The sequence below is a fragment of the Lethenteron reissneri genome, chromosome 67 (assembly GCF_015708825.2).
Source record: "Lethenteron reissneri isolate LAM-NWPU_2019-01 chromosome 67, ASM1570882v1, whole genome shotgun sequence".
Taxonomy (NCBI): Eukaryota; Metazoa; Chordata; class Hyperoartia; order Petromyzontiformes; family Petromyzontidae; genus Lethenteron; species Lethenteron reissneri.
The window spans coordinates 4,617,012-4,631,123 of NC_083845.1; the positions used below are offsets into that span (position 1 = coordinate 4,617,012).

At 52.1% G+C, this 14,112-nt stretch overlaps 1 protein-coding gene across 2 annotated transcripts; it reads left to right on the forward strand.

The window, feature by feature from the left end:
* Positions 1-718: 718 nt before the first annotated feature.
* Positions 719-11,515, forward strand: LOC133360215 (putative defense protein 1). Of its 2 annotated transcripts, none has more exons than XM_061578847.1 (5): positions 719-1,204; positions 4,197-4,306; positions 4,725-4,834; positions 6,524-6,591; positions 10,010-11,515. In XM_061578847.1, exons 1-5 carry the CDS (start codon positions 982-984, stop codon positions 10,168-10,170), a joined length of 672 nt encoding a protein of 223 aa, XP_061434831.1. In that variant the 5' UTR covers positions 719-981; the 3' UTR covers positions 10,171-11,515. The 2 variants fall into 2 exon arrangements, with proteins under 2 accessions (XP_061434831.1, XP_061434832.1); XM_061578848.1 differs by having other exon boundaries at positions 4,725-4,828.
* Positions 11,516-14,112: the final 2,597 nt, after the last annotated feature.

Here is a 14,112-nt window from a genome sequence, read left to right on the forward strand (position 1 = left end):
TATTTCATACCTACGTTACTTTATCGAAAGAACCAAAGAGTATGGAATTGATATCTTGAAAGCATTTAGTGCGGGGCCCTTGAAAGTGCGGGTCCCGTAGCTGCACGTGTAGTAGTGTAGTAGCTACTACACGTGTAGTAGCTACTACACGTGCAGCTACTACACGTGCAGCTACTACACGTGTAGTAGCTACTACACGTGCAGCTACTACACATGCAGCTACTATACATGCAGCTACTACACATGCAGCTACTATACATGCAGCTACTACACGTGCAGCTACTACACGTGCAGCTACTACACACCTATGACCGCTATGGAATTATAAACATGCGAATGGTTTTTTTTTAAGAATATTGGACGTCAAACATCGACGCAGCAACGTGTACCTGTCGTGGGCACGTGACCTGGCCCATTGTTGTGACCTCGTGTTTTTACCCTCACCTATGAACGTGGTGGATCCATACCATCACCCACACCCACCCACACACACCCACCCACCCAACCACACACCCACACCCACCCACACACCCACCCACTCACACACACACACACCCACACACCCACTCACACACCCACCCACCCACCTACACCCACCCACCCACACCCACACACCCACCCACACACCCACACACACCCACCCACCCACACACACCCACCCACCCACACACCCACCCACACACCCACACACCCACTCACACACCCACCTACATACCCACCCACCGACCCACCCACACACGCAGCTCACGCCTGCGTTTCGAGGCAGACCGCGTGCAACGAGCTCACCGCTTATCACGTCTGGTGCCGCTTGCGCCTCCGATTAGCGCGGTTTGGCTACGAGAAGCGCGACCCGAGGTGCCACGTGGACACAGACGCCAACGAAATCGGCGGTTCCCATTTCAAAACGAACTCTTGGATTTTTCAAGCTCGAGCCGGACGCCCAATTGCCCGCGACACTTGGTGGGGGCGCGAGTTGAAGGGATGACGGCGTTGGTGGTGCGGGCAAGGTGGCTGGTGGTGATGTGGGTGGTGGTGGTGACGGTGGTGACGGAGCCGCACGGATCGCTCGGCTTCCCCACGGGCGCTCCCGAGGATGTGTGCGAGGACATGGTCCCGCAGCACGACGGCTCGAACGCGTTGGCGGGCAGCCCCTACTCGCTCTACACCAGCCACGAAGCCTTCTCATACGGCTCCAGGATTCAGGGTGGGTCGCCTGGCTCGGCGCGGTCCGTGCGTTCGTGTGTGTGTGTGTTCGTGTGTGTGTGTGTTCGTGTGTGTGGGTGTGTTCGTGTGTGTGTGTGTCTGCGTGTGTGTGTGCGCGCGTGTGTGCGCGTGTGCATGCGTGTATGTTTACGTATGTGTGTGCGCACGTCCGTGTGTTCTTGTGTGTGTCTGCGTGTGTGCACGTGTGCATGCGTGCGTGTGTGTACGTATGTGTGTGTCTGCGTGTGTGTGTTCGTGTGTGTAGTGGGGAGCGGTAGTGTAGCGGTTAGCGCGCTGCGCTATGAACCTGGCGACCCGAGTTCGATTCCCGCTCACGGCCAACACCAGTGACGATTATCTGAACCGGTCCTGGGCCTCCCCTAGGTCGACTCAGCCTTAAATGAGTACCTGGTGCGGTGTGTAAACATCGCCACTGGGGAGACAAAGGCGGTCGGGCGTGGTGCTGGCCACCCACCTCCTCGTGTACCGTTCCGGCCTTCATAGGTGCTCGCTAACAGCAGTTGCCCCTACAGTCTGTAGACTATACGGGGGATCTTTTGTTCGTGTGTGTGTCTAAGTGTGTGTGTTCGTGTATGTGCGCGCGTGTGTGTGTTCGTGCGCGTGTGTCTGCCTGTGCGTGCGTGTGTGTGTTTGCCCGTGTGTGTGTGCGTGTGTACATATGGAAGCTACCTGGTCTGTCGCTCCACACGAAGCTTCGGGTCTTCTCGGCCACGGTCATGCCCTCCCTTCTCTATGCTTACGAAACGTGGACCCCTCCCCAACGGAACGTCTGTTATAAACATTTAGGCTGGCCTGCCTACGCTCCATCCTGGGTTTAACCAGGCTGGATTGTGTAAGGAGCTCACAAATCCAGAAGAGATCTGGACAAAGTACCATCGGTGAGCTCCTCCGGCAGGCAAGGCTGCGTTGGCTGGGTCATGTAACCCACATGTCCAGCCACCGCATGCCTTAACAGCTTTTGTTCGGCCGGATCGAGGGGACTAAACGGGCGCGGCACGGGCTAGAGAAGAGATGGAGTGATGTGGTACAGGAGGACGTGGAGCTGAGTGGACTTGCTGATGACTGGTACCAGCGGTGTCAAGATCGGCCTCTGTGGAGGAGGAGGCTCGTGAACGACGCCGCTACTGGGCAGTTGATATCTCGGCACCGCGCCGCCCCAAAGTGGATCGTCATTCACCGTGATCGCGCTATGTTGAATTCTATCCAGTACAAATACAGACACGTAGGAATTGGATGCTCCACTCTAAATATCATGAATGCATGTTGACGATATATTCAATTGGATGCTCCGCTCTAGATGTGACGGCATGTTGATGATCTATCCAATTTGGATGCTCCACTCTCGAAATCATGACGGCATGCTGACCAACGTACGGAACATACCCAATTAATCTTCTTGGTTCTTTCGTAGAAGGGGAATAATACAATTATACAAATAAAACATAATAAAATACAATTCTCACGACGTTTCGGCCACGACGCTGTCTTTCCGACAGCCCTGTTCTTCGTCTGAATGACGCTGTAGTTCCGACAGACCTGTTCTTCACCTGAGGACGGTTGCTTGTGTTGTGGCCGAAACGTCGTGAGAATTGTATTTTATTATGTTTTATTTTTAAATCCTTTATATTAAGTTCACTTGCTTGCTTGCTTACGACCGTGAAAATATTTCGGTCGTTTTTTAACCCACTTCCCGTGATCCAATCGAGCTGACATTTTGCACACAGACTCGTTGTGCATGACAATTTATTTTCGTGAAATTTTTTTTCCAAAATTTACACTTTTTAGGATTTTTTAAAAATATTTAATTACCAATTGCTTAATGGTGGCAGGCATTCATCTGACCCATAGGTGGCAGCCATCTCAGGCCAGAGGACGAGAGGACTCTAGCCGCCACGCATATAAAGGATTTATAGTGAAAAACTTTGTTTTTACGGGTTAATTTATTATTATTGTATTATTTCCCTTCTACGTGACTTTACCGAAAGCTTTAAATCGAAAAATACCCAATTAAGTGAGAGGCTTCATACCGTTGAGAAAAGTAAGTGGCTTGTCACCGCACCGCGCGCTTTTAGATGCGCTTCAGCGGCCGTCTGGAACGCTCTTCCCGAAACCAGGAAACCGCCCCGGAGCTTTGCGCCTTTAAATCGCGACGTGAAAACTCCCCGTCCTCGGCACCGCCTGCGGGTGGTCGGGTTTGTCGGCCTTCCCACCGCGTGCGCGCTCCTCCGATCAGCGCGGTTCGCTCCGCGCGACCGCGGCAAGCGCCCTCGCTCGATGGCTCAGCCCCAAGGCCGCCGCGTGACGTCGTCGTCGTCCTTGATGACAATGACGACGATGATGATGATGACGATGATGATGATGACGATGATGATGATGATGACGATGATGATGACGATGATGACGATGATGATGATGACGACGACGATGATGACGATGATGATGATGACGATGATGATGATGATGATGACGATGATGATGATGATGACGATGATGATGATGACGATGATGATGATGACGACGACGATGATGACGATGATGATGATGACGATGATGATGATGATGATGACGATGATGATGATGATGATGACGATGATGATGACGATGACGATGATGACGATGATGACGACGATGATGACGACGACGATGATGATGACAATGACGACAACGATGTCGATGACGATGATGACGATGATGACGACGACGATGATGATGACAACGATGACGACAACGATGACAACGACGATGACGACAACAACGACGACGATGACGACAACAACGATGATGACGACGATGACAACAACGATGACGACGACGATGACGATGACGACGACGATGACGACAACGATGACAACGACGATGACGACAACAATGACGACGACGATGACGATGATGACAACAACAACGACGATGACGACGATGACAACGACGATGACGACAACAACGACGACGATGACGATGCTTGTGCGTTGCAGTCAGAATCGTGGGCACGTACGAGGGCTTCCTGCTGCAGGCGCGGCTCACCAACAGCACGAGGGTGGTGGGCAGCTGGGACAGCCCCCCCCGCGGGACTCAACACCTGCTGGTAGGCGCTGCCCGGCCACGCGCTGCGTCTTGAACACGGGTAACGTCGTGTTAACGTTGTTAACCGGGTAACGGGCCGTCCGTCAATGACGTCACGCACCTGGGGCGGGTCAGACATTTGTGACGATGTGTGACGAGGGGGGCGGGGGTTGAGAAATGTGACGTCACATCAAAATGCACAACTTTAAATAAATATGGTGGGGAGGTGAGGGATGGTGGGAGGTGAGGGATGGTGATTGATGAGGAATGCTGGGGAGGTGAGGAACGTGGGGAGAGGTGAGAGACGTGAAATAGGCCATACAACAGGAACGCTGCAATTCGCGCTCGACTCAGCAAGCGATTGAGAGTTTCTCAAGGGACAGAGGCGAGTGGGGATCCGACAAAGAGGTCTGAGCCGCCGTCTCTGTCGTGCCGCGCAGTGCACCACGCTGAAGGGCGCGGTGACCCACTCGAGCAAGGTGGACAAGCACGACCAGAACTTCACGTGGATCGCCCCCGAGGCCAGCCCGGCGGGCTCCATACAGTTTGTGTGGGGGCCTCGCTCGCACATGCAGCCACAGATGGGCCCCGTCTGAATCGCAATGCGCCCACTCGCCCACCAGACTCGCTCACCGACTCGCTCAGCGTCCCACTCACCCACTCGCTCACCCACTCGCTCACCGTCCCACTCACCCGCTCGCCCACCGACTCGCTCACCGTGCCACTCACCCACTCGCTCACCCACTCGCTCACTGTCACACTCACCCGCTCGCCCACCGACTCGCTCACCGTTCCACTCACCCACTCACCCACCGACTCGATCACCGTTCCACTCACCCAGTCGCCCACCGACTCGCTCACCGTTCCACTCACCCACTCGCCCACCGACTCGCTCACCGTTTCACTCACCCACTCGCCCACCGAATCACTCAATGTCACACTCACCCACTCACCCACCGACTCGCTCACCGTTCCACTCACCCACCGACTCCCTCACTGTCACACTCACCCACTCGCCCACCGACTCGCTCACCGTTCCACTCACCCGCTCGCCCGCCAAACTCGCTCACCATTCCACTCACCCACTGACTTGTTTACCGTCGCATTCACTCACTCACCCACCGACTCACTCAACATCCCACTCACTCACTCACCCAGTCACTCAATCACCCACTCATCTACAAAGATCATCGACTCAATTACTCCCCACTCATCATAGACTTACACATAGACCAATAGACTCACACAGAGACCTATAGTCTCACATAGAGACAAATAGATTCACACAGAGAGCCATATACTTACACAGTGAACTTTTGACCGACACAGTGACTCATAGAATAATACACAGACCAATATTCTCGCACAGAGACCCATAGGCGCACAAAGTGACCCACAGACTCACACGGAGACCCACAGACTCACACGGAGACCCACAGACTCACACAGAAACCCACAGACTCACACAGAGACCTATAGACTCACACAGAGACCCATAGACTCACACGAAGACCCACAGACTCACACAGAGACCCACAGACTCACACGGAGACCCACAGACTCACACAGAGACCCACAGACTCCTCACACAGAGACCCACAGACTTACACAGAGACCCATAAACTCACACCGAGACCCATATACTCATCACACAGAGACCCATAGACTCCTCACACAGAGACCCACAGACTCACATGGAGACCCACAGACTCCTCACACAGAGACCCATACACTCACACGTAGACCCACAGACTCACACAGATACCCATACACTCACACAGAGACCTATAGACTCACACAGAGACCCATATACTCACACAGAGACCCACAGACTCACACAGAGACCCATAGACTCACACAGAGACCCATAGACTCACACGAAGACCCACAGACTCACACGGAGACCCACAGACTCACACAGAGACCCATACACTCACACAGAGACCCATAGACTCACACAGAGACCCACAGACTCCTCACACAGAGACCCACAGACTCACACAGAGACCCACAGACTCACACGGAGACCCACAGACTCAAACAGAGACCCATAGACTCACACAGAGACCCACAGACTCCTCACACAGATACCCATACACTCACACAGAGACCCATAGTCTCACACAGAGACCCACAGACTCCTCACACAGAGACCCATACACTCACACAGAGACCCATACACTCACACAGAGACCCACAGACCCCTCACACAGAGACCCATGGACATCTGTGTCTACAGGGCGACCGTGATCAAGGAGAAACTGGAGTGGCAGATGAACGTGACGTCATCCATCATCACAACTACAGGTCTGTGCATGTGAATATCGTGCATTGCCTCATCCATCTGACTGTCTGTCTGTAGCGGGGGATGGTGGGTGGTAGTTATGATAATTGCAGAAGTGGATGGGATTGGCTGAGTGTGTGTGACTATGTAGAAGTGAGTGGGGGTAGTGGCTGAGTGTGTGTGACTATGTAGAAGTGGGTGGGGGTAGTGGCTGAGTGGGTGTGACTATGCAGAAGTGGGGGTAGTGGCTGAGTGGGTGTGACTATGTAGAAGTGGGTGGGGGTAGTGGCTGAGTGGGTGTGACTATGTAGAAGTGGGTGGTGCTAGTGGCTGAGTGGGTGTGACTGTGTAGAAGTGAGTGGTGCTAGTGGCTGAGTGGGTGTGACTATGTAGAAGTGGGTGGTGCTAGTGACTGAGTGGGTGTGACTATGTAGAAGCGAGTGGTGCTAGTGGCTGAGTGAGTGTGACTATGTAGAAGTAGGTGGGGGTAGTGGCTGAGTGGGTGTGACTATGTAGAAGTGGGTGGGGGTAGTGGCTGAGTGGGTGTGACTATGTAGAAGTGGGTGGGGGTAGTGGCTGAGTGAGTGTGACTATGTAGAAGTGGGTGGGGGTAGTGGCTGAGTGGGTGTGGCTATGTAGAAGTGGGTGGGGGTAGTGGCTGAGTGGGTGTGACTATGTAGAAGTGGGTGGGGGTAGTGGCTGAGTGGGTGTGGCTATGTAGAAGTGGGTGGGGGTAGTGGCTGAGTGGGTGTGACTATGTAGAAGTGGGTGGGGGTAGTGGCTGGGTGGGTGTGACTATGTAGAAGTGGGTGGGGGTAGTGGCTGAGTGAGTGTGACTATGTAGAAGTGGGTGGGGGTAGTGGCTGAGTGGGTGTGACTATGTAGAAGTGGGTGGGGGTAGTGGCTGGGTGGGTGTGACTATGTAGAAGTGGGTGGGGGTAGTGGCTGAGTGAGTGTGACTATGTAGAAGTGGGTGGGGGTAGTGGCTGAGTGGGTGTGACTATGTAGAAGTGGGTGGGGGTAGTGGCTGAGTGAGTGTGACTATGTAGAAGTGGGTGGGGGTAGTGGCTGAGTGGGTGTGGCTATGTAGAAGTGGGTGGGGGTAGTGGCTGAGTGGGTGTGACTATGTAGAAGTGGGTGGGGGTAGTGGCTGGGTGGGTGTGACTATGTAGAAGTGGGTGGTGCTAGTGGCTGAGTGAGTGTGACTATGTAGAAGTGGGTGGTGCTAGTGGCTGAGTGGGTGTGACTATGTAGAAGTGAGTGGTGCTAGTGGCTGGGTGGGTGTGGCTATGTAGAAGTGGGTGGGGGTAGTGGCTGAGTGGGTGTGGCTATGTAGAAGTGGGTGGTGCTAGTGGCTGAGTGGGTGTGACTGTGTAGAAGTGAGTGGGGGTAGTGGCTGAGTGTGTGTGACTATGTAGAAGTGGGTGGGGGTAGTGACTGAGTGGGTGTGGCTATGTAGAAGTGGGTGGGGGTAGTGGCTGAGTGAGTGTGACTATGTAGAAGTGGGTGGGGGTAGTGGCTGAGTGGGTGTGACTATGTAGAAGTGGGTGGGGGTAGTGGCTGAGTGAGTGTGACTGTGTAGAAGTGGGTGGGGGTAGTGGCTGAGTGGGTGTGACTATGTAGAAGTGGGTGGGGGTAGTGGCTGAGTGAGTGTGACTATGTAGAAGTGGGTGGGGGTAGTGGCTGAGTGGGTGTGACTATGTAGAAGTGGGTGGGGGTAGTGGCTGAGTGGGTGTGACTGTGTAGAAGTGGGTGGAGGTAGTGGCTGAGTGGGTGTGACTATGTAGAAATGGGTGGGGGTAGTGGCTGAGTGTGTGTGACTATGTAGAAGTGGGTGGGGGTAGTGGCTGAGTGGGTGTGACTATGTAGAAGTGGGTGGGGGTAGTGGCTGAGTGGGTGTGGCTATGTAGAAGTGGGTGGTGCTAGTGACTGAGTGGGTGTGACTATGTAGAAGTGAGTGGGGGTAGTGGCTGAGTGGGTGTGACTATGTAGAAGTGGGTGGGGGTAGTGGCTGAGTGAGTGTGACTGTGTAGAAGTGGGTGGGGGTAGTGGCTGAGTGGGTGTGACTATGTAGAAGTGGGTGGGGGTAGTGGCTGAGTGGGTGTGACTATGTAGAAGTGAGTGGGGGTAGTGGCTGAGTGGGTGTGACTATGTAGAAGTGAGTGGGGGTAGTGGCTGAGTGGGTGTGACTATGTAGAAGTGAGTGGGGGTAGTGGCTGAGTGAGTGTGACTGTGTAGAAGTGGGTGGGGGTAGTGGCTGAGTGAGTGTGACTATGTAGAAGTGGGTGGGGGTAGTGGCTGAGTGGGTGTGACTATGTAGAAGTGAGTGGGGGTAGTGGCTGAGTGGGTGTGACTATGTAGAAGTGAGTGGGGGTAGTGACTGAGTGGGTGTGACTATGTAGAAGTGAGTGGGGGTAGTGGCTGAGTGAGTGTGACTGTGTAGAAGTGGGTGGGGGTAGTGGCTGAGTGGGTGTGACTGTGTAGAAGTGGGTGGGGGTAGTGGCTGAGTGGGTGTGACTATGCAGAAGTGGGTGGGGGTAGTGGCTGAGTGAGTGTGACTATGTAGAAGTGGGTGGGGGGTAGTGACTGAGTGGGTGTGACTGTGTAGAAGTGGGTGGGGGTAGTGACTGAGTGGGTGTGACTATGCAGAAGTGGGTGGGGGTAGTGGCTGAGTGGGTGTGACTATGTAGAAGTGGGTGGGGGGTAGTGACTGAGTGGGTGTGACTGTGTAGAAGTGGGTGGGGGGTAGTGACTGAGTGGGTGTGACTATGTAGAAGTGGGTGGGGGTAGTGGCTGAGTGTGTGTGACTATGTAGAAGTGGGTGGGGGTAGTGGCTGAGTGTGTGTGACTATGTAGAAGTGGGTGGGGGTAGTGGCTGAGTGGGTGTGACTATGTAGAAGTGGGTGGGGGTAGTGGCTGAGTGAGTGTGACTATGTAGAAGTGGGTGGGGGTAGTGGCTGAGTGAGTGTGACTATGTAGAAGTGGGTGGGGGTAGTGGCTGAGTGAGTGTGACTGTGTAGAAGTGGGTGGGGGTAGTGGCTGAGTGAGTGTGACTATGTAGAAGTGGGTGGGGGTAGTGGCTGAGTGTGTGTGACTATGTAGAAGTGGGTGGGGGTAGTGGCTGAGTGGGTGTGACTATGTAGAAGTGGGTGGGGGTAGTGGCTGAGTGAGTGTGACTATGTAGAAGTAGGTGGGGGTAGTGACTGAGTGGGTGTGACTATGTAGAAGTGGGTGGGGGTAGTGGCTGAGTGAGTGTGACTATGTAGAAGTGGGTGGGGGTAGTGGCTGAGTGAGTGTGACTATGTAGAAGTGGGTGGGGGTAGTGGCTGAGTAAGTGTGGCTATGTAGAAGTGATCGGGGCTGACGATATTCAGGGTGGAGAGCCTTGAATCAATCTCGTCCGTTCCTGACCAAAGTTCCTTTGCGTGTGCGCATCTGTAGGGTACGTAGCACCTACCAAGGCGCCAGCTATAACCACCACCACCACCAAGAAAACCACCACCGAGAAGCCTGGCAACTCAGCTGACTGCCTGGCTGCTCCCGTGTTGTGGCTGACTCTGGGTGCTTTGCTCACAGCCGCCAGAGTTGCGTGCGGCGTCTAATCCGGGAGATGCGGTCAGAGAGTGCGAGAGACAGAGAGATAGAGAGAGAGTCCCAGGATGGAAGCTGTCACACACTCTCATTGGTGAAACCACACACGCCACAATACAAGACGATACTCACCGCACCACGCCGCAAACAATCGTCAAGCACACATCGCAATGCAGCCAGACGCTGTCTTCCCGACAGACCTGTTCTTCACCTGAGGAAGGCTGCTTGCGTTGTGGCCGAAACGTCGTGAGAATTATTTTATTATGTTTTATTTGTATTATTATTATTTTTTATTTCCTTTCTACGTGACTTTACCGAAAGAACCAAGAAGATGAATCCCTGCAGTCACGAAAGCTTTAAATCGAAATTTAATGCAGCCAAAATTAAACATCAGCTGCTCAACGCCAACTCACTCACCCACCACCTGTGTGTCTCCGCACGAATCTCGTTTTGGTTTCTAAATGGCTCTGTGGGTTATCGCCTGCTGGGTGGTGGTGGCCGTGGTGCTGTGCCCGTAGATTCTCTGTGTCGTTCGTCTGCATCGCGTCCCCATCTTCTGCACGGGTCGCCTCTAACGCACCCCAACACGCGCAACACACGTGTGTGTGTGTGTGTGCGTGTGTGTGCCCAACCCACAGTGGGGAGCGGTGGTGCAGCGGTTAGCTCTACGCTGCGCTATGAACCCAGCGACACGGGTTCGATTCCCGCTCACGGCCAACACCCAGTGACGATTATTTGAAACCGGTCCTGGGCCTCCCCTAGGTCGACTCGGCCTCAAATGAGTACCTGGTGCGGTGTGTAAACATCGCCACTGGGGAGACAAAGGCGGTCGGGCGTGGTGCTGGCCACCCACCCCCTCGTGTACCGTTGCGGCCTTCATAGGTGCTCGCTAACAGCACTTGCCCCAACAGTCCGTTTAGGCTACACGGGGATCTTTGTCTTTGTGCAGGTGACCCGCACCCACGGTGGGGTGGGGGGGGGTCTCGACAATTCACAGCATCGCCAAGTTCGTTGCGGAAAGGGGCCGTCCATAAATGACGTCACGTACCTACGGGGGGGAGGGGGGTCAGACATTTGTGACGATGTGTGACGAGGGGAGGGGAGGGTTGAGAAATGTGACGTCACGTCAAAATGCGCAACTTTAAATAAATATTGAATTGTTATAACAGCACTCCTACAACATCAGAGTGCAGCGCCACATTAAATACGCACTACGATGACAATAGTTTAAAGCGATTTGAAGCATGTTTTATTTTCAAAATGGAAATATGGTTTAAAAAATAACATAAAATAATTCTTCTTATTTTTGTGACGTCATATTTGAGGGGGGGTTCTGACTTTTTGTGACGCCGTGTGACGAGGGGGGGGGTAAAAAATCGTCCAAAATCGCGTGACGTCATTTATTGACGGCCCCAAAGATAAAAAAATAATAATAAAAATAAAATATAAAATAATTATTTTTATTTTTGTTATTTTTGTATACAAAAATAAAAATAATTATTTTATTATGTTTTATTTTTATTATTTTATTATTTCCCTTCTACGTGACTTTACCGAAAGAACCAAGAAGATGAATCCCTGCAGTCACGAAAGCTTTAAATCGAAATAAAAAAAAACCTTTTCGCGTTATAGGCGACCGTCATGTCACGCGGTTCCAAGCTCGGTTTTTCGTCGTCGTCTTGCGTTTGCTGCTGCTGTGTGGAGTTTTTGTTTGAGTCATTGCATGTTGTAACCAGTGTGGCTGTGATACTAATACTACATGGTGCAAAACATTCAGCGTCGGATTATGCTCATAGCACAAGTAGCTACACATGCTACGGGCGCCGTACTTTTTAAGGGCCACGCGCTAAATGCGTTCAAGCTATCAATCCCGTTTCAGTGATTCTGCACTTGCTCTATTACTACAGTACTATACCGCCTTTAACTTTTACGAACGAGCGGGCCTTTAAGGTTCGCGATTGTCGTTTTATCTGGGCTGTATAGCAAATTGAAAAATACAATTACCTTACTATGCAAGTTGAAAATTTGTGTTTTCATATTTGTTTTAATTTAGGACCCCTTTATAACAACATATGCTACAGGCCCCGCACTTAGCTTCATCCGGTACTGCTTATATTCGATATTCGCACGACCAAATCAATTGGTGGGCGTTCAACCCTTGCGAACGCTGCCAGGTCACAGTTAGCTGAGGTACGCTAGGCCACGTGCTTCGTCAAATGCAGGTGAGGCAGGCACCTGATTCAATTGCCAGAGGCACGCGGCCACTGGATGAGATGTATTTCCTACGGATATGGGGGTTGTGGGCATTCGTGACGCCAGCATGTCGATATTACAGGTGATGAGCACGTGGGTCAACTCGGGCCATGGGTCTCTGTGAGTATATGGGTCTTTGTGTGCATCTGTGGGTCTGTAAGTTTGTGGGTCTGTGTTGAATTTATAAATGAGTCCCAACACCTATGTGTCTCTTTCGTTAGTCTATGGGATTCTGTGGGAGTTTAAAGGTCCCTGTGTTAGTATATGGGTCTGTGTGAGTCTGTTGGTCTCTGCGTGAGTTTTTGGGTCCTCGTGTAAATCTATGGGTCTCACATAGATACTCAGAGACCCATCCACTTACATATACATCCATAGACTTACACAAAGACCCATAGACTCGCGTAGAAACCCAGACTTGCACAGACACTCCGAGACTCACACCCAGAAACTCACTCGCACAAACCCACATACTTACACAGAGACCCACAGACTCACACGTACACACACAAAGGCTCACTCACATAAACCTAGACTCGCACAGAGACCCAGACTCACACAAATACACCCATAGACTCATTCACTCACACAAACCTATACTCAAATAGAGACCCACAGACTCACACATACACACACAGAATCTCACTCACGCAAACCAACAGACTCACACAGAAACACACGTACAAAGGCTCACTCATAAAAACCTACCGACTCGCACAGAGACCCACAGACTCACACGTACACACCCAGCATCTCACTCACACAAACCAACAGACTCACACAGAAACACACCCACAAAGGCTCACTCATAAAAACCTACCGACTCGCACAGAGACCCATAGACTCAAATAGAGACCCACACATTCGCACAGAGACCCACCGGCTCTCCTAATTTTGGGGTCAAGGTCGCCATCTCCTGGCGTGCCAGAGTATGGGGAGTTCAGTATTCTCGCGATATTCGTGAGGGATTCGTTCTGGAGATGCTCGTAATTTGCACATTTTGCAGATAATGATGTTGGCCTCACGAATATCGTATGCGCAGCGTCTGCATGTGCTTCTGAAGCTTGCAGGAGTTTTCTTTCTCTCTCTCTCATCTCTTTATCTCATCACTTTATTTATCATCACGTTCTCTCTCTCTCTCGCGACGCAGTCGTGCAGAGTTCCAGACGCGATTCACAGACAGACAAAATTTGCGGATGGCAAGTTTCGCGAATAACAAGAGGCTCCCGTGCAGCTGACTGGGTTAACCTGCGGACACTGCAGTGTCCTCCGACATCATGAATGAGTCTTCTTGGTTCTTTCGGTAAAGTCACGTAGAAGGGAAGTAATCAAATAATAAAAATAAAACATAATAAAATAATTCTCACGACGTTTCGGCCACAACGCAAGCAACCGTCCTCTTCACCTGAGGACGGCTGCTTGCGTTGTGGCCGAAACGTCGTGAGAATTGTATTATTTTATTATGTTTTATTTTTATTATTTGATTACTTCCCTTCTACGTGACTTTACCGAGAGAACCAAAAAGATGAATCCCTGCAGTCACGAAAGCTTTAAATCTAAATCATGAATGAGGTTTGGCCAAACATCCCAATAGAGGACCCGCGGGGCTTGGGGTCATTGTTGGCGCCGGTTCTGGTCGCGGTGATCCCAGGAAAGGGAGAATCTTGGGGGAGATGGAGGGGGGGTGTAGGGGGGGGTGTAGG